The sequence below is a fragment of the Medicago truncatula genome, chromosome 5 (genome assembly GCF_003473485.1).
Source record: "Medicago truncatula cultivar Jemalong A17 chromosome 5, MtrunA17r5.0-ANR, whole genome shotgun sequence".
Classification (NCBI taxonomy): Eukaryota; Viridiplantae; Streptophyta; class Magnoliopsida; order Fabales; family Fabaceae; genus Medicago; species Medicago truncatula.
This window is the reverse complement of record NC_053046.1, coordinates 38223899-38245786: the sequence shown is the minus strand read 5'-3', so window position 1 is coordinate 38245786 and position 21888 is coordinate 38223899. Positions and strand designations below refer to the sequence as shown.

At 32.0% G+C, this 21888-nt stretch overlaps 3 protein-coding genes across 3 annotated transcripts; 1 reads left to right on the top strand and 2 right to left on the bottom strand.

Annotated features, from left to right (window-relative positions):
- Positions 1-2532: 2532 nt before the first annotated feature.
- LOC11425706 (endoglucanase 11) lies at positions 2533-6397 on the bottom strand. The gene is made up of 5 exons (XM_003616870.4): positions 6017-6397; positions 5710-5922; positions 5433-5633; positions 4848-5102; positions 2533-3349 (listed from the first exon to the last, which is right to left on the bottom strand). Exons 1-5 carry the CDS (start codon positions 6230-6232, stop codon positions 2681-2683), a joined length of 1554 nt encoding a protein of 517 aa, XP_003616918.1. The 5' UTR covers positions 6233-6397; the 3' UTR covers positions 2533-2680.
- A 1211-nt stretch (positions 6398-7608) lies between these two features.
- LOC112422180 (CENP-B homolog protein 2-like) lies at positions 7609-8760 on the top strand. The gene has a single exon (XM_024784999.2). The coding sequence runs from the start codon at positions 7609-7611 to the stop codon at positions 8758-8760; it is 1152 nt and encodes a 383-aa protein (XP_024640767.2).
- A 9638-nt stretch (positions 8761-18398) lies between these two features.
- On the bottom strand, positions 18399-21888 carry LOC11430493 (MDIS1-interacting receptor like kinase 2). The gene is made up of 2 exons (XM_003616867.4): positions 19076-21888; positions 18399-18942 (listed from the first exon to the last, which is right to left on the bottom strand). The coding sequence occupies exons 1-2, from the start codon at positions 21828-21830 to the stop codon at positions 18584-18586; spliced, it is 3114 nt and encodes a 1037-aa protein (XP_003616915.3). The 5' UTR covers positions 21831-21888; the 3' UTR covers positions 18399-18583.

Genomic DNA, 21888 nt, shown 5'->3' with positions numbered 1-21888 from the left:
TCACAAGACTATGTCATTTTGCATAATATGTAGATAACTTTCAAACTGATTGAAACCATTATGACGTATATATAGAATTCACAAACATATAGTTTCATTTCAACAGTATGAATTTTGCCTATATACCTCAACATTTTTAGAAGCTCCTCTCCTTGATCTGAGTTTAAATAAAAGAAAAAAATAATTGTATCATTTGAGAAGCTCTTGAAAGCTGAAACTAATTTAAATGGACCTTACCTAAGGTTGAAAAATTTCATCAAATTCATTAGCAAATTAAACATAGGTAACCCAGCAGTCAGAATAAACAGTAACAAGGTACACCTTAATTATTATGGGAAAAATATCATTTGTATTATTTAATCTAAAGCATGAATGAACTTAACAAAACAGAAAAGCAATGTACACATATGAATTATTTGTTTGAAACTCACATTAATTGAGAAACATTTACTTGGGAAAGGATAACACTGAAACCATCTCCTAGAACCAAAAGTAATTATTCATGGATTTCACTAAACGTGTGTTTGGTTCAACTTTGAATAGAATTGATTCTGACATAATTGATTCTGTTAGAATTGATTCTGACAGAATTGATTTTAAGAGAATTGATTTATGTTTGAATACAATAATGCAGAATTGATTAAACAAACTGAATGTTGTTTGGATGATTTTGATCAAAATTGCTTTTGAATGTATAATTACTAAAATAGACATAGCTAAATTACTTTTGTATGTAGATATATTATTTAATTTAAATAAATAAATTTTTTATATATAAATTTAAAAAATAATAAATATGATCATTAAACCAATTTTTTTACAAAAATATTTGTTCATATATTTTATATTTTTTGATAAAATATATTTAAGTTAAACAATACTAGAGTTTGTTGCCAAAAATAATAAAATATGGAGTGAAAGAAAGGTAAAAGAAAAATACAGTAAATCTGAACGTTAACACCGTAAATGAAAATCCAATCAAAGGTACTCAATCTATCACCACCTATATTCACTCCTTGAAGCAAACAGGCGATCTCCTTGCCTCGCTTGGATCACCTCTCTTCGTTGAAGACATCACTGATTATATCTTACGCGGCCTCAACGACGGCTATCGCACTGTCATTGACGGAGGGAATGCAAGGGATAACTCAATTACCTTTGATGACATTCTTGAGAAGCTTCTCATCCAGGAACTCTCAACTGTCGCTGTTCAGCAACAGACCTCTACTCCATTTACCACCTTGAATGCTCAGGCGAGACTCATCTACAACTACAAACCGCGCCCTGCCCATCTTCCTGCACAATCAAATCAACGTATTGGAAATCGCAAACCCTTCCTTGGCTAATGTCAGTGGTGTAATGTCAAAGGACATGTTCTATCCCAGTGCCGCACCTTCAGACGGCAACATCCTGGTATCCCTCCACGTCCTCGTGACTCACCCCAGGTCAACACTGCAGCTGCTGGTCCCCAACAAACTGATTTTATGGCAATACATCATCCCTACACGGGTCCTGACTCGCTATTCATGGGCAACGATTCTTGTTTAAACATCTCTCACTCTGGAACACTTTTAATTAATGATTTATCCTTGTCTAATGCTCTGTGTGTTCCCTCCATGAAACAATAAATTATTTTTGTCTCCCAACATACCAAACAAACAAACTATGTTGTTCTTTTTCTGCCACATTCTTTTTAAGTGGCAGAAAAACATTAATAAACACACTCTCTGCTATTGGTCCACGTCATCATTATTTTAAAACATGTAATTGGCAACCTGTTTCACTGGTTTGAAACAATGTGAGCCATGTCTCAAGCCTTTTATGTGAGCCATGTCTCAAGCCTTTTTTGTGTAGCGTCTCTACCAACCGTCTCCAATTTATTAAATTCAAGGATACGTTCCTGCATCTCCTACTCCATTTTGGATATGGTTTTGTTAGATTTCAAAAAACAAAGACACATATTCTCATATTTATTTTTTCAATGGATTGGATAAATATGTTTTGTATTCTAAAATTGTATGGGTTCCGGTCTTTAATATGATACCAATGGATAATTGGGTGACACTTTTTTTTTTTTTTTTTTTTTTATGGATCTTGCCTATCATCTTATGGAATTTGCCATTATTTCAATAAGATGGTAATTTAGATTTTTTACCCGTTGACATCCACCAAACAAATGATGTTACTCTACGAAGTTGTAGAGAGAGAAATTCAAAGAACCCTTGTTATTTATTTATTTTTCATAAAAGAGGAAGATCTATTCTCTAAACCTGGGTAATCGATTACCCTGTAAACAGTTTCAAAATAATGATGATGTGGACCAATGATAAAGAGTGTGTTTAATAGAGTTTGTCAGAGAGTTTATCAATAACATTTCTCATACAAGACACCAATTTAGAACAAATAATATAAGATACTAAAATATAACTTACCGAAACTTAATTAAGCCAAAATAACGGTGAAATTGATTTATCTTAATGGGCGTATTTATCTTTTATATAATCTCAAAATTTATAATAACAGATCTCTCAATTTTTGAGACATAATAAGACCATATTTGATTGTAAAATCTCTATTGAACTACAAATCACTCATAATCAAGAATGATAAAAAGGTTAATTCGGCCTAGAAGAAACATACAATAATACTAGTATTAAATTTTCTTTTACTTAATATTTATTTATTTAAAGGAAGCAACCAAAAGTGAATTACAATCATGTACCATTTTATTGTCTTCAATATGCAAGAACTTTGCAAAAAGAGCTACTAAAGGGGCAGTATTGTATGTGCAAGCCTCAGTTTGCATGAAATTGTTCCTTTTATCTTCAAAATTGTCTTGCCAATCAGGACCACCAACCAAAGCTCCAACCAAAACATTAGGGTTAGGATCTTCCTTACTATACCAATTATCATACCCTTGAGTACAACCAATAAACCCTTTATTCTCCTTATATGACATAATTGATGCTCCTCTATGATGGACCCTTTTAGGGTAACTAGGCCCATAACCCACTAAGTAGCTCATGTTCATAGGGTTAGAGCCCAAAATGTAATCAACTTGTGATTTTGCAAAACTTAGAATTTCTTTGTGATCCAAAATGCCTCCATGACATGTGAGTTTTTGATTGGTGTTTTTGAGATAGTCAGAGTAGATTGTGAGTAAAAATGATGCTGTTGAAACATGTTGCATGTTGTTCCATTGTCTGACATATAGTAATCCAGCTGGAGTTCTTTCCACATTGGTTCCATTGATGTTTTTGTTGAGACATGAACATATATAGTACTCTGCTTTTGACCTATATTGTTCAAGTATATCGCTATGTTTCTTGTGTTTTGCTTGGTTTAAAAACTGCAAAAAATGGCATCATAGTTAGATTGTAAATACTTTCCAATTCTCTTGTACTAATAAGCAAGCATGTGAAGAATATGAGCTCTAAATACTTTTCAAATTATTTATTAGTCTTGCTTGCCGATGACTAATCTCTAACGAAAAATTTGACTGATCACTTTTAATGGCGTCTCTGCTTCCAACCATTTTTAAAATTACATTTTATCGTTGAAAATTGATTTAAAAGTATATCTTCCATCCTCTTGCTTCTCCAACATTAGGCTCAACCATAAGCAACATCACTTTAATTATACACATGATGCAAAGCTAAAGCACTACCAGGCAGCAGCACATGCATGCTCTTGGATACACTTTTAATAGTTTTTCATTTTATGATACCTAAAGATAATACACCAATATACTTTAATTCATGCATACTCCATGAATGACATTTTAAAAATAATGGAGTAAGATTTAACCTATCGTTTTCAAATTAGTAAAGCCAAATCTATATAAAGTTGAATAGAAATATGCCACTCCACATGGACCAAAGAAAATTTTGAGGGAAAAAAAGCTCACACACACACTCACCAAGAACTTAATAGATAAGGGTATAGATTACCTCACAGATCTTAAGAATATTTCTAAGTGTTATTTTAACAAGATTTTATTTTTCTTCAAAAATAAGTAACATTTTACTTTTTTAATATAATATTGTCCCGAAATAATTCATATGATAAACTAGACATTCAATATATTGAAACACAAATTTAAATCTGTAATTTTCTTCTTCTCATAAGGGGCGGAGCCCTTCATGGTTTAGGGTGAGCCACAGCCCACCCGAAAAAATTAAAAAATTGATGATCATAGATCTATTTTGCGAGATTTTATACAATTTTATATCGGTTTTAGATTTCGGTTGATTCAAATTCCCGCAAAGTGGCGTATTGGCCCACCCGAAAAAAATTAAATAATTCAACTATAGGTCTATTTTGTGAGACTTTAAATAATTTTCAACGGTTATAGTTTTCCGCGGCTTCAAAAGTGACATACGTGATTTTTGTGATGCGTATACTTGGCATGTTAACGGAGGCCTATAGACCTTCGAATTTGCATGAGTTTCAAATTTCCCGCATATTATCTTATCAACTGAAAATTCTCTCAGCTAACAGTTGTAATGTACAAAAAAAAAAAATCATAATTTATAGTAGTTGTTAAATATGTAACTATTTAAGCATCCATCCTAACTTTTTAGTCAAACTTTGTTATTTCAACTTCGTATTAAATGCTTATTACAACTTAAATTTGTGTCTATATATTATAATTAATTTTAGTCATGCTTCTCATCACTTAGTGTGTTAGATGGCTTGATGCCACTTCAATTACGGTTATGCTACGTTTGCATTGATATCGAAATCAATATTATAGTTGCATCAATGACATCAAAGATTTTAATATGGTATCAAACCATATTTTTAAAAACTTTGGATAAAATGGAAACTAAATTAAGAAAGTTTACCTGAGAAGCAATGAGTTGGAGACCTGCATATTTGACATCCCAGCTGAACTCTGTTATGGACCAACCAGTGCCACCAAAGAGATTAGCATTTTTAATTACATAATCTAAATACTCTTCTTTGTCGGTGGCCTTATAAAGCCACGTGGCAGCCCATAACAACTCATCCATGTATCCACTCACCGACGCATAGTAACTTTTCACTACTCCAACACTCACATCATATTTTCCTCTATACTTGTCTCCAAACTCAAACAACTACACAAAAACAAAAACATGTATTGGTTTCAATAATTAATCAACTTTATTAGTACATAATTTTCAAAAATCAAACATGCTTAATATTTTCAAACAAAAAGGTGTTGCAACTATTAATTTTAGTACCTAGTCTAATCAAATTAGTACATTGGTTTATAATATTAATAATCTAAATAAAATTGTCACTTCTGATTTGTGACATATTCGATGTCCGACATATGTAATGTGTCAGTATTGAACCGACATAATACAAACACGTGCATGTAGTAATATAAGTTATTAAATTTTTTCAAATTACTAACGATGTCAACGTGATTCATAGATAATTACCTGTTGAGCATGGTGTAGAAGTAAGTGAGAGTAATGTGGATTTGTTTTCTTAAATACAATAGAAGCAGCTGTCATAGCTGCTGCTGTCTCTCCAGCAAGATCTGAACCAGGATTGTTTTCATCTATCTTGAATGCTCTCCTTGAAGTTGTCATGTCCTCTGGTCTTTGCCAACAATAATGATCAGTGTCACCATCACCAACCTAAAACAATTCAATTAACAATCTTAATTAATCAACTTCATAATTCTCTTAAATCAATGTAACCAAATTAAATTACTTCTGCCCACAAAACATTTGGACTAGTGTGAGCTTTGATGAAATAATCAGTGCCCCATTTGATTGCTTCCATTGTGTGTTGTAATTCACCAGCACCTTCAATTTCTTGCAAATATTCTATAGCACCCCATGAAAGCATTGTCACAGTAAATGCCATTGGTAAACCAAATTTTACATGATCACCTGCATCATAATACCCTCCTACCAAATCCACCTACACAAAAACATGCACATAGCAAAAAAAAAAAAAACTTAAATTTAAATAACAAAAAAGTGAAAAACCATTAGATATATTTATTTTAGCTAACCCCTTGTTCAAGACCATCAATGAGAGCAGAATGATCGCGCCAAGCGACGCGTTGATTGTAAGGTAATCTCCCTGAACGTTGCGCTTCAAAATAAAGGAGGCTCTTTGAAAGGGCATCACCATAATCAAAAGCTTGAGAGTTAGTAGTAAAAATGGTGAAGATGAAAAGGAAAAGACAACAATGTTGCATGAGAAAATGGTGTTTCTTTTTCTCCATTGTTTCCCTCTTCGACTCCTAAACAAACTTTTTAGGAGTGAATGAAGGGAATAGGAATAAAAGAAGTGAAGGCTTGTAACACTACACTAGACAACTACATATAACAACAAGTGGTTTGAAATGTGTTTTAAAGGTTGAGAAGTGTGTAAAAATATGCTTGAATTCCTTTTGGTAAAGAGTCCCACAAAATGAGAATGTGAAACTCTCTCGATCACTTTCATATTCATTGTTATTGTTAGTTTAATTTTGATACAACTCTCCATAAATTATATGTTTGACTTTAGAAATAGTAACATTAAAGTCAAATGTATTTAATGATTTGAGATAGTATAAAATATATTTACAAATAATATATATAGGTGATTCTTCGGACACCTTGAGTTGTACTCCCTCCATCCTAAAATATAAGTAAAAATGGGTAACATAAGTTGATGTATGAGGTACAAATTTTAAATCAAATACATTAACTTGTTTTTTTTGAAAGGAAATACATTAACTTCTGTTGACCAATTTTTGTTTACATTTTCAGACGAAGAGAATATTATTTTGCATTCAATTATATATATATATATTTTTTTATGTATTAAAATATAAACAACAATTAACTAATCTATTTATATTTATTGTTATTATTCCAAAAATACATTTATATTAATTATTTAATATTGTGATAAGATAATTATAATTCTTAGAGATGGATTTGTAAATATATTTCTTTGAAATTTTTTTAGTAAATGCACGAAAGTATCTTTCTTAACACATGTGCAAATACTCCCTCCGTTTTTAAATATAAGCAAAATTAAATTTTTAGGTTCATTCATTTAATGATGTATGTGGTTCATAATATAGACCACATGCATCATTAAATAGATGAATCTAAAAAGTAAATTTTATTTAGAAACGGAGGGAGTATATACTATTTCACGTATAATTGAGAGCAGAGGAACATGTCTCTCTATATATACCAAATAAAGGGGAAAAATACCTGCTCTGTTTCATTGCAGCTATTCACTCTACAGTAGAAACTTTATAAATTAATAATATCGGGACCGGAGAAATTTATTAATTTAGAGAGTTATTAATTTATCGATAAATTAATAATTATTAATTTAAAGAGTTTTTAAGTAATTATACTGTACATACCAAATAAAAAGGCAAATTAATCTATGTCTCTTAGAATTACGTTGCACTAAATCTTATGACTCAATGTAAATTAATAAATATTGTATTCATATCCATTGGAAATATGACTTTTGACTTTTGAAGTGTATAGTAAATGTAAACAAGTGGAATGTTCAATGTATTCTTAAACAAGTTTGGCATATATAAATTACATGAATGTGTTAAAAGTATTCAAACCATATCTCACTCACGAGATGGCTTCTCATCTAAAAGGTGTTGCAAAATCAACTATGTCAGATCAAATACGTAAGGAGTTGTGCGAGTACAAGAGAGATAATCCTGCAAGCACACAAAAAGACTTGCAGGGATGGCTTGAGGGAAAATTTCAGTTGAAAGTTAGTCAAGGAACAATATCAAACACACTTAAGCGGTCAAATGACTATCTCTCTGCTGAAATAGAAAAGGGAAGAGCGGAGATCAAAAGACACAAACCAGCAAAATATCCTGACATGGAGAAGGTTGTTTATGAGTGGTTTCTACAGCATCAAGAACGTGTGAATATCACAGGAGAATTAATTTTGCAGAAGGCAAGAGATACAATGAAACTCTTGTACCCTCATGATGATTCAGATTTTAACTTCTCTACAGGATGGCTTGGGAAATTCAAGCACCGACATGGCATAAAGTCATTTCGTCGTTTTGACGAGAGTGGGTCTGTTGATGTACAAGACATGGAGCAGAAATTGGTATCGATTCGAGAGAAAATTGATCAGTTCCCTATGAAAGATGTTTTCAATATGGATGAAACTGGGTTGTTTTATAGGCTACAAGCTGATCATTCACTGGCAACAAAACAACTTGAAGGAAGAAGACAAGATAAAGAAAGGCTGACGGTAGTTATTTGTTGCAATGAAGATGGCTCTGAAAAAATCCCTCTATGGATTATTGGGAAATATGCAAAGTCTCGTTGCTTCAAGAATGTCAACATGAATAGCTTGGATTGTCAGTATCGAGCTAACAAAAAAGCATGGACGACTAGTGTGCTTTTTGATGAATATGTTCGTTCATTTGACCAAATGATGCATGGTAGAAGAGTTCTACTTGTGGTGGATAATTGTCCAGCACATCCAAGAAATATTGAAGGGTTAAAAAACGTTGAGTTGTTCTTCTTGCCACCCAACATGACATCAAAGATTCAACCTTGCGATGTTGGGATAATAAGAGCTTTCAAGATGCATTACCGTAGAAGGTTTTACCGCAAAATATTGGAAGGTTATGAGGTGGGACAATCTGATCCAGGGAAGATAAATGTCCTTGATGCTATCAATTTGGCAATCCCAGCTTGGACGATAGATGTTCGAAAAGAAACAATAGTGAATTGCTTCCGACAGCTAGTGACGTTGTAGGAAATTTGGATGAATCCACTTTTGATGAAGAAACTCAAGACCTCCAGACTATGATCAATCAATGTGGCTATCGTAATAAGATGGATATCGACAATCTAATGAACTACCCAGATGAAAATGAAGCATGTTCGGAGGTTCAGAGTTTAGAAGATATTGTGCGTACTATCATTGAGAACAATGCAGAGGATGACGACGAAGATGATACGGTGTCTTTGGAGCATGTTACGCGAAAGGAAGCACTTATGGCGTCGAACACTCTTCACAACTTTATGATACAATACAAAAATACAACACCTCAGCTATTGGATGCAATAAGAAAAGTTAGAGATGAGCTCCAAACAGACTTGAACTTTAAAAGAAAACAAACAACTATTGAATCATATTTCAACAAAGTGTAATATATTTTTTTTTCAGTTTCTATGAATTATTAATTTATGATTTTCTTGGGACCGAAAATTATAAAGGGATCTCCCAAAAAATTATTATCTTATTATTTTATCGAATTATTCAATTTTTTACACTGGCCCAAGTCGGGATCGAACAAATTTATTATTTTAGAGAGTTTATTAATTTACCGAGTATTAATTTAAAGAGTTTCTACTGTATTTATTACTCCATGATGCGTTTTTAGTTTTGACAAGTAGGTGTTTGGTTGCATGGTGGAATTTAATAAACCTACATTACAAAGCTTAAAAGTGAGTTTATATTGATAAACAAGTGTTTGGATGTTTTTTTGATAAATCAATTCTTGGGTCCAAACTCAATTCCAATTGAAGCTACAAATAGTAACTTCTACGACGGTGTAAATCGATTTTGATAATTTAAGTTGCGCAGTTTCCCCAACTGCCCTTCCCTGTGTTTTTTTTAATTATATCCTTATATTATTAGTAATTTGTACTGGAAATGGGATTTTAAATGCATGCCACCTGAATATTTTTTATAAGCAATAAAATAATAGCAAATGTGTGTGTGCAAATATGCTTAACTGGTGTACCAACGTCTCCATTTAAAAAAAAAACTTTATGCTATATTTTGTTTTTTAAATTGACACTATGTTATTACCTTTTAATATTTATGTTTATCATCAATTTAATATTAATTTGTCTGTGCTAGTTTGCTAATTTAATATTTTTATCATCAATTTAATCAAAAATAAATAAAGGATAAAATAAACAAATAAAGGAGAAAATGAAATTTAAAATCTATATTAAACATGTTAAAACCCATTTTGGAATTTACATATCCAAAAGCAATTTTGACACAATATTCAAACAACATCTTTCATATAAATCACTTATACTATGAAGCATCCAAAGATAAATCACTTTACACTAAACTCACTTTTGATCAAAATCAATTTTCGCCACCGTAGAATCAAACACACGCTTAGTATGAGATAGCTCTTGACGAGATAATGTTAATGGTCCAAGCTATAAACACATGTAGCCTTTAATTGTTTAATTAAAGAATACCGCTAATTACTCCCCTAAAAAAATAGTACTACTTACTTATAGAAGGCTTACCAAAAATTATAGTCTCAACTTTTTTTATTAGAAAAAAGAGAATGTTTTTCTTTTTGGAGAGGTAGAAGAAAGAGAATCTTAGGAAGTGTCTTAAGATTATTGCATTAATAAAAAGTAGGGTTAAATATGTTTTAGTCCATACAAATATAACAATTTTGTGTTTTAGTCTTCCTAAAAGTTTTTTTTGATTTTTATTCTCTCAAATGTTTTTCATTATCACTTTTGCTTCCTGCTTTTAAATTAACTCATGTGTTGCCTTCATATTTTTGAAAGAAATTTTTTAAGAATATTTAAAATATTATAAGAATCTCTTTAAAAAGATAGAGTTTTTTAACAAAACATGAATTAAATATGAATTTTAATGTTTTTGACACTTAAAAATTCATTTTTAATTCATATATTTTTTTTTAAATTATGATTTTTTTGGAGAGTTTGTTATTATAGAATTTCATTAAAATATATAAAAGTTTCCGAAGGTGAAAGCATGAAAGCGTCAGGAGAAAGATAACCTGACTTACGAACCAAAGCCTTCCACGCCTTGAGAACGTCAGGCTTGTGAACCAGAGATAGAACTTGGCTTTGCTTCCAGAAGTGTGCTTCTAGCTTTGAAAGAGAAACGAATTTCCACTTTGATTCCAGCCTTGGTACGAAGTCATTCCTCCTGTTCGACGATTCACTCTTTCAGGCCTTGCTTGCCTCGTGCGAGAAAAGAGAGAAAGTGATAACATGCTAACACTAGTAATGGGTGTTGCCGCATCTGAGACCGGAAAAGCTGCTATTTGTCCAATTCTGCCTTCTCTCTTTCCTGCATACTTCTAGTACTATTGATTATGTTCGCTCTCTTCCTTTGATCTCTTTTCTTTGCTAGGATACCATCTATATTTCAACGAGATTAAAACGAAAATTTAATATAGTTACAAAAACATATTTAACCCAAAAAATAATAACATGTTTTCAAAACAAAATTTTCTTTTAAAAATCTTTAATCAATGTTCTTCAAACACTACTTAAAAGATCCTTCGAAAACATACACATAACTTTTTCTTCTGTGAAGGAAGAGATGGAGTAATAAATATTTTATTTGTAGTACTCTCTAGTCGTATTTACTGTTATTGTCATTTTCCCAATAATAACCCCAACAACAAGTTGAGAGCCCTAGTCATTGTCAATCGAAGAGCACAAGTCGTCAATCTTAAATGATGGATGATTTTGTTTAGTAGTAAATTGGTCAACCGGAATAGCACTAGTCAAGAATACTCATGTAACTTTAAAAAAGAAAATATACTCAACTTTTATAGATATGTTTGTCTCTTACAAAAAGATCAAAGGAAATATCATTTAATTTATATTTCTAAAATTCTAATACACCTATCGTTTAATTTATATTTCAAATAATATTATATTTTCAAAACTTTCTTTAACATTTACTATTTTATCAGTGAAAGAAATGTAGACTCATTTTTAAAAAGATCCGCATTGTTTTCACTCAATAAGAAAATCAATATTAGATGCGGTGTTCATAACATGATAACACTCCTCTAGTAAACATTACTCTCAATTCAATTTCTTAGACCATTCACGATGGTTGGTTGCACCCATATTGTGGAGTGATATTTTTTTTTTTTTGTCAAGTAGTCTAGTGGCTAGAATTTACACAATTTAATTATAAAGAGTGGAGTGTCCGGGGTTCGAACTCCGGCTCCTGCATATAAAATGCGATATCCCTACCAATTGAGCTAAGCTCATGGGGATATTGTGGAGTAATATTTATTGATGATTATAGAGAAGTTAATGAGTGTTTTAGCAATGTAATAATATAAAGTTATTAGGGAAATGTTAACCGGTGTCCCCGAGGCCTTAGTTAATGATGCTAAAAATGAAAATTATAGAGTAGCTATTGCATTGAAAACTGTGTAATTAATATTAAAAAAGTCAAAAATGTTTCTTTTTATGATAATAATTACCTTTTTTGGCATCTTTAACCGGTGTCCTCCAGGGCACCGCTTAGCATGACCCAAGTTATTAATGTGACCTATTAATAAATTTTCTTGTGGTGCTCGGTTGAAGAAATTGAGTGCTTATTAGGTATTGACATTAAAAAAATTATAAAGTACTACCTCCGTCCCTAATTATAAGGACCTTTTGAAAAAATAACCGAAATTAAGATAGTGGATATTTGTATTAAATATGTGTGTAAACTATTGTTTTTACAATTTTATCCTTTAAGAAAGAGGGTTGGCTTATATTTTCAACATTCTATTTATTGCTGATTGAAGAAAAAAATGTATAATAAATAGAGGCATGTATTTAAAGAAATGATTTGTAATATATGAGACCCACTTAAGCACCAAAATAGAAAAGAACTCTATTGGAGATGGTGACAACTACCTCTCTATTTATTTTTATTTTTTTTGTCAAACTACCTCTCTATTTATAACCAACCCAATAAATTTTAGACATAAATATGCAAGTTAACACAATAAATTATGGGGTGATATATTAGAGGAATATTTTACTAACTATCTCCGATAATGATTCTCTGTCAAAATGTGGTGTAATAATTTTTTTACACCACATTTTCATACTATAATAATGACCGTACTATAAAAATGTGGTTTAGTAAACTTTTAAAGTTGTAACGCCAAAAAATAAACTTTATAAAAATTTTAAAATTATGTTTTCTAATTTAAAAAATTTATTTTTTCTTTTTTAACTAATGTCTATAAGGATATTTGTTAGTTTAGTGTAATTATTAAACTCATTCATTAATTACTTTTAAAAATATTTGTTAAAAATAAGATTCTTTTACAAATAGAAAGAGAGCTACGATTTTTAGGTGTTTATATTCTTAACAAATCATATGAAGACACTATTAGTCTATATATCACTCACTATAATATTTTTTAAGCCAAGGAAAAATGGCTCTTTTATGGCAAAAGTAGTTCACTATCTTGCATCAAAAACGATCTCATTGGCATCAAGAGATTGCGTTTACAGGCTTCATACTTGCAAAAACTAGTAGTTTGAAAATTCTTTGAAGGAAAGAGTGGCTACACATGACCAAATTTTATCACCTTTATATCATAAGTTATTTTGTCATTTTCAAATTTTTGTTGTATTCTACAACTCTACCTCTTTTCATCTCTGGTTCAAAATTATGGACAAACGCTCATGATTTGGTAATGATGATAACCACGTTTTTTTTAATAGTAATTAACATGCTTACTTGAAAGTGATTAGAAGAAGATGCCCACATATCTCTTTTCTTACCTTTATTTGTCGGCAGTATAAACTAACCCCAAATACGAGAGGGATATAATCTCAAACAACTTGGACTATATTGTTATATTTCTTCACCTACATATTAGGGTATTTTAGTTCACTTTAGATTGCTTTTGAGATAAATAATTATCTGATTCTATAATTAAAATAACATATAGTTCGGAATAGATTGCTTCTTTAAAAAGTCAAAGTCTCGTATGAACTTATTAAATAACTTTTTGATTAAATTATACTTGGGATCTTTTAAGTTTGAGATTTATGACAGATTAGTTTTAAGTTATTTTGGTCACACATAAGTCCTTCAAGTTTGATATTTATAACATATTGGTTTTTAAGTTATTTGGGTCACAAATAAGTCCTAACGTTTTCGATTTAGTCCTTCATAAATGCAAATGTAAATTAATATTTATTTTATAATTTAAAACCGATCTTGAATTTGGACTCCCCATTCTTGATCAAGGAACCATCGATCTTTTACTGCGTGAATGTTGAGAATCTCTTAGTACAACGGAACCGGGTGCCTTGCACTTGTGCAATTTAGGCTGATCTAGTCGTCTCATAGGTTAAAATTCAAGCTTGCACTCTGGGCTGATATTTGAGATCATAGGTTTAGATACCATAACTACGTATACGTGAATTTATTAATAAAGACAATTCAACTTTACGTAGGTTTAGACTTATTATTTGCATGTATGCTCTCTCATATCGAAGACGTTGACTACTTCTATATTCTTTGAATGTCCATTTTCATTTTTCATTTTGGATAATAATGGCTTATTATCCAACAGTTATTGATGGCTTGCTGCACATTTAAGTAACAAATTTAAGCATCGTTTCCTTTATCATAAAAATTATTAATTTTTTTTTTTTTTTCCAGTTATATTGACCTACATGGAATCTAGAAAAAATTTAAGCTTTGAATTTAAAAGCTGTAGAATTGAAGTTTAAAGCTTTGGACCACATATATACATGTTATAGTCTGGTTTGTACCATCTTGGTCTAACATAATGTTAGAAGAACAATGCTATGTAGTACTCATTCACCTACTTTAAATTTATGTATAACTCCCAAAACAGATCATATTTAGGTGTATGTCCCGCAATTATTTGAGATACACCCCCCAACCTATTCATAATTAATTACAGTGTCTTACGTGTGGACCAATTTAGAATGAAGTTCCACTCCCACATTTATAGAACACACTCAGAGCCTAGTCTTCGTAATTGAAAAAAAAAGGTGTAGTTTAGCTTCCACTAATACAAGTTTATATGAACGAATTATAACTTAGGTTTCATAATTTCATTCCTTATGTGTTTGTAAACTGACGGTGATGAAATTAATTGATTCTGAATTGGGCCACACGTAGGACAGTGTCTTTAAATGGAAAGGTATATACCTCGAAAATAATATGCGTGACAGATACAACTTGAAGAGTTTTGGGAGATATCATAGCACAAATTTAAAGTTTGCATATATATGTAGGCCAATATAAAATTATCTACCATGAAATAATACATGTGTATGTGGTCCAAAACAAAATCTTTGGCCTAAAGGGAAATTCATGTCTTGAGTCTGAGATTCGATATTTTAATATGTAGATTTCAAATTTAATATTTGTATTGCCATACAAGAATTTTTTTTAAAATATTAGAGATTTCTTTTTTAGTGACCGAATTTTCAATTGAAGAGATATAATAACTGAAAATTCGATCACTAAAGTATAAAATAGTCTCTAATACGTTTAGAGACATAAATAATGACCGAAAACTCAGTCACTAAAATATAAAATATTAAAAATCTATTGCTATTTCGGTCACTATTTATTTGGCCACACTGAAAATGTGTTCCTAGATTCATCCTTATGACATTGGTGGTCATTGTTAACATACCCTAGAAAATCTCACAATGTTATGAATTACAATTATTTGATTATGTATTTTTCTTATATGTTATTATATATTTAATAGATGATGCACTAATTTAGATAGTGTATGTTATTCTAATAGTTGAGATCACAACTTGAAAGAAGGGTCTCAACATACATAGGCACAAAAACTTCTGTCCTAAGTAACATTTTGTTGGATCAGCTCAACATTGGTCTCGTCAAACAATTATAACATTACATTGTCTTAAAGAAGATTACCCTACTTTACTGGAAAATGTAAGGAGATGAAGCCGTGGAGAATAAATAGATGATACATAAGTTTTGCATCAATACATTTGTTCAACCAACTAAATGATTTGATATATTCTTTCTACTATTGTCATGTTAATGATTTTTGTTTTTATTGAATTTCTATGTTTGTAGAATTGTGCATATTATTACAAAGAGAAATGATATTTTGTTACAAAATTATTGTATAATTATCATTTCTTTATTATGAATAATCACAATTTTTCCTATTGGAATTGACAATATATTTTTGATGATACATCGAGTCAAGTTGTATCAAGTCTCGTGCATATTAGTATGGCAGGTACGTCTTTGGGGTGTGCAAATAGCTCAATCAAGCTGGGCCATCAAAAGTGACGGGCCTAAAGAAAATTATAGCCAATACCCACCCCCAATCAATGGGAAAAAAAAGACTATTACTTTTTCCACCATGCTGCCTTCTCGCGTGTCCTGCAAAATTTCCAAAAGTACCCCTGGTCCGGATTATATAATCCGGACCAGATTGTTAGTGATATCCGGAAAACAAAATCCGGACCAGATGTTATGCGCTTTTTTGTGTCTTTCTTTGATGTCAAGGGTCTCTGTTGACCGTTATATGAACCTCACACAAGCTGCAATGCTATTGCAGGGTTCATATGAACGGTCAACAATGACCATGACACCACCGACACCCCTAAAAAACATTTGAAGAAAATGGAAGAAAAGAGGTGAAGTGAAGAATGAAGGTATTTGTTGAAGATGGAAGTCTATTTATAGCCTAAAACAAGTCCTAGGTCATTAATACAGTCAATGAAAACGTGTTAGTGGTTGTAACCATCCAAACCCACATTAATGGCTCTCTTTCAAAAGAATCCAATGCTGAAGCTTTCCGATTTTACATTCCGGAATGTCCTTAGCTCTATAGGAAGTGCCAACTTTTCCCTCGTTCACCATTATCGTATTAATCCAGAAAACAGATGTGCATTTCAAAATGCATCAGTCATGGACGGTGGTCAGGTCAAAAAAACTCGTTTTACCACGTTTTTTGACTGCATTTATGGCCTCCCAACCTTTTTTGACCCACCCCTCCCTATAAATAGCCTTCCAAACCCCACCATTTCTCACACCATCCTCTCCCACCCTCTCATCCTCTTCTTCCTTCTACAACCATGATTTTTCATCGTTGGCCTTTCATAGATAAGGGCCTCGTTGAAAACTTTCAGGGTTTGTATGAACAGTCAATGAGGATGTAACTGCGCTGCAACGAAGTGCAATTCATCTGAGGGTCATATGGGTCAGTGTGGTTTTTACCTTGGCATGTCTGGGCGTAAGTTTGAGCACCCCCCACCTCCCTCAGGGGCATTGTTATCTTCTTCCCGCTCTCCTCTTCCTTCCTACTCCGGTTTTCCTCCAATAGGGAACCTACAGCTATGTCCTATCACATAGCAGTGGTTAGGATCTTAGGAGATTGGAATTAGGCTCTTAGGAGATTAGAAATAGATTAAGGATCTTATGTAATAAGCTTAAAAAGCTTGAAAATTATTGTAATATATTGTTCATGTATTAATAAACTGAGTTATTTTTATGTTTGTGTCTTTTTATTTCTGTTTTTTATTTTATTTTATTCGCATTTTATTTTACAAATTGTAAAGCTTAAAATTGAAAAAGTTATGGTAAAACATTATTTCGGATTTTCAAATCCGAAAACATCTGCAAAATTCTAACAATACAATCTGAAAAATGAAATCCGGAACAGGGGCAAAATTGGAAGAAAAAAATAGGGCCCTCGAGGAAAGGCATAGAGTGGGAAAAGTAAAACAAAAAAAAAAAAACATGTTCTTGTTTCTCCTTTCTTCTAACAGCAAGGCTACTTCTTTCTTCTTCTCAACCTCTCTTGTGTTTCCTCCTGACCTCCATCTCTCAGTCGCACGCCTCCACACACCGGTAACCACCACCAATCCACCATACCTTTAGACTCTAGTTCTCCTTTTTAGATCAAAATTCAATTCTTGCTATCAAATCATCCAATTTGTATAATCACTTAATCAATCAATTTAAAAAGCTATTTCAAAGAATTACAATAATCCTTTCTTTTGATGAGGATGAGGATGTGAAACATAACAACTAGATTTTCTTGAAGCTGCACATTTCAGAATTCATGACTAACAAATGCTATTCTTCATTCACAACCAACCAAATTTTTGTGGGCCATATGTAAATTTTGGTCCAACATAGGATTAGTACATGCATATTGCAATAACTGCTACTTGCTAATGAGTTATGGTTTTAGCTGTATATGTCCCAACAACTGAATTTTGTAAATTTCCTATTTAAGTAGTTTTTCTATAATTAACATATTGTCATAGCTGTTTTTGTTTTCATAAAATTGTGATATTTTTCTTTGCAAACGCCAAAATGTACTATAAACTATAATATAGTAGGTCTTATTGAACCATCATGTGAGTTTATGAAGCCGAATTACTCCAAAATTGGGGAATTATCTGTATATGAAAATATCTTTGACATTATATAATTTGTCTTCGAATTATCTTAATGTAAGCTCTGTATGATCGACATCTTATGAATTCAACTCAGAACTCACAATTTATATGAAAATAATATAACAACATTTTTTGACAACACAGATGCCGTATATGTGGACACTATATAATAGCCAATTATTAATTAAACTAAGTTGTTTACTCAAATACACCCTTAAAAGTTACAACACACAAGATATAAATCTTATTTTCTTAGGTAATTAAAACCTTAAGACTAGCCTATAAAGATGACAAAACCCCATACACACATTATTAGTAGCACAAAAAAGATGCTTGCAACACAAGTAAACCAAATTCATTGTTCACTAATCTAGAAGTTGACCAAGAGTGATGGTGCAGAATGTCTCCATTGATGGTGATTTTGACATAACAAACATGTTATACGCTTGTTTCATAGTTGGTCGAGAATGTGGATTCCCACTCAAGCAAGCAAATGCCATTTTTGCAATCAAGATCACATCCTTAGCAACTGAATTTTCTGGAAGTGGAAGTCTTGTGTCTAATACATCTTTCAAAAGCAAATTATACGCCATTGGTGCTTCAGATGATGAGAACAATGTTAAAATAAGATCCCCTGGATGTTTTCCCATTATTATTTCCAAACATAACACTCCAAAACTAAACACATCACATTTTTCATTCACTTCCTGAGTATATGCAAGCTCTGCAATAAAATTAAATATATGAAAAATGATATATGCCTAAGTAGTATAGTATAAACAAATAAATTAGGGAGATTGAGGCTATTATTTCCAAACAAGTGTAGGATTTCCTAAGAGCTAAAAGAAGGTCCTAACCTGGTGCTGCATAACCATAAGTGCCTGCAAATGTTGTTGAATTTTGTGAATCAAGATTCAGAATCTTAGCTGTTCCAAAGTCTGAGATGTAAGCTTCACAATCCAAATCTAAAAGAACATTTTTGCTCGATATGTCGCGATGAACAATAGGAGGAGCGCAACCATGATGCATATGGTAAAGAGCATTTGTTACACCCTTAACAACATTCACTCTCTTTTTCCAAATAAACATTGTTGCTTGTGTGTCGTTGCTTAACACATTATCCAAACTCCCTCCTTCTAGGAAGTCATAAACCACAAAAGCGTGGCGTGGATGTGAACAAAATCCATATAACTTCACAATGTTACGATGTTTGATTTGTGTCAATGCTTTAACCTCATTAGTAAAAGCCTTGAAATTGTGCATTTCACCATCAACTTCAGCATGAAGTTTTTTCACAGCAATAACTTGGCCAGAAGGTAAATTGGCCTTGTAAACAGAACCAGAACCTCCTTCACCAATTCGATATTTGTCATCAAAATCCTCTGTGGCTTCAATGATATTTTCATAAACCATTTTTCCATCATAACTCCATATGGAAAAAATATCTTGAGTTTGTTCTTGTTCTTCTCTAGCTTGCTTTTGAATTTTTCTTGCTTTTGGCAAATGAATATGTAAAGAGCCACGAACCAGGAAGACTACAAGAAATAGAATAATCAAAGCAATACATAATTCCAATTTCGCACTTTTGTTTTTACTTTTTGTGTTATTATGACTCAAGTCATTGCAAGGTACCAAGCCTGATGCATTACCACATAAACCTGTATTGTTTCTAAGTGCTTCAAATGGCGCCTTAAGAAACACTGGATTGTTAGGAATTGAACCCTCTAATTGGTTATAAGATATGTCAACCATTGTCAAGCTTATCAAATCCTTAAAATTAGATGGAATGGTTCCATAGAGATTATTGTGAGAGAGATTCAATGTGTTCAACTTTTGCAACTTTCCAAGTGACTCTGGTATTTTTCCATTTAGCGAATTTCCACCAAGATCAAGATTTTCAAGATATTGCAATCTGTTAAATTCAAGGGGAATTCCTTCCATGAACTTATTATTGCTCAAATTCAAATTAACTAATTTGAGAAGATTTCCAATTTGTTTTGGAATTGATCCACTTAAATTATTTGCTGCAAGATTCAATTTTTGAAGTCCCTGCATGGATCCTATTTCTATAGGAATGTTTCCAGAAAGTTTATTGTTACTCAAGGAGAGTTCATACAATGAAGTTAAGTAACAAAGCTCTTTAGGAATTTTTCCGGTTAGATGATTTGAAGAAAGTTGAAGACTTTGTAACTTAGGTGCTTGTCCTAGTTCTGAAGGTATAGTGCCTGATAAATTGTTATTTGAGATCTCTAGGCCAATTAGATTATGACTTTTTACCAAATTTGGCAAAATTTGGCCATACAAAAAATTGTCACTCAAAGAAATGTAGCTCAAATTTGGATACACACCAAAATCATCTGAAATATTTCCAATCAACATATTTTCTGCAAGGTTAAGTCTAAGAAGGCTTGAACAATTCTTCAAGCTTCTTGGAACAAAACCACTGAACTGATTCTTATCAGCAGAAAAATTTCTAAGAGAACCACCAAGGCAAATTTGATGTGGCAATTGGCCAGTGAAATCATTGGAGCTTAATTGCAAACTTTGCAAATTGGTAATGTTATTCATTGTTTTTGGAATGCTACCATTAAGCTTGTTTGTGTAAAGTAATAGAAAGGTTAGTTTGGTCAAATTTCCAAAGGTTGAAGGAATAGGTCCAGAAAGATGATTTTGTGCAAGACTAAGCCTTTCTAGATTGATCAAGTTTCCTATTGAAGAAGGAATTGATCCAGAAAGTTTGTTTTCAGAAATTGACAATTGAATGAGTTTTGTCAAGTTTCCAATAGTGGAAGGAATTGATCCAAGAAATTGATTATTACTAAGCTGAAGTATCATCAAGTTTTTCAAGTTTCCTATGGAAGATGGAATTTCACCAGAAAAATTATTGTGCAACAATTTAATTGTTCTAAGAGAAGAGATTGTTCCTAACTCAAAAGGAATCGGTCCAGAAAGAGAGTTTCCGTAGAGAACAAGCTTTTCTAAGTTCAACAAGTTTTTTATTGACGGGATTTCGCCTGAGAGATAGTTAGCTGACAAATCAAGTTCAACAAGATTTATCAACATTCCAATTGTTGAGGGTATGGAACCAATGAGCTTACATGTTGCAATATTAAGGTGATTTAGATTTCTTAGTTTCCCTATTTCTTGAGGAATGGAACCATTGAAAAGGTTATGACTCATTTTTAGTTTAGAAATGTTGGACAAGTTACCAATTTGATGTGGAATAGGTCCATAAAAAAAGTTGTAACTGATATCCAAAGTTTGAAGCATAGGAAAAGATGAGAAGTTGAGACTGAAAAGAGTACCTTTAAGTCCAAAGTTTGCAACATTTACAATTGTCACAGAATTTGTTTCATCACAAACAATTCCTTCCCAATTGCAAGGACTTGAAAAGGTTGTCCAAGAAGATAATGAAGCTTGGCTTTGTTTGTCAAGGTTGGTTTTCCAATTTAATAGAGCAATTGCTTCACTACCTTTATCTTTTGTAGCATTAGTTGCAGCAAAACTGAAAATGCCATAAACTTGGATGGTAGAGAGCCATAAAAGTGAACAGAAAAACATCATGAGAATAAACTGAAATGACAGAAGCTTTGTGAACATTATGTTTAACATTAGCTAGGAGTAATCATACAAAAGATAGTTTTGCATGCTTAGTTATGTAGTAGTTGCA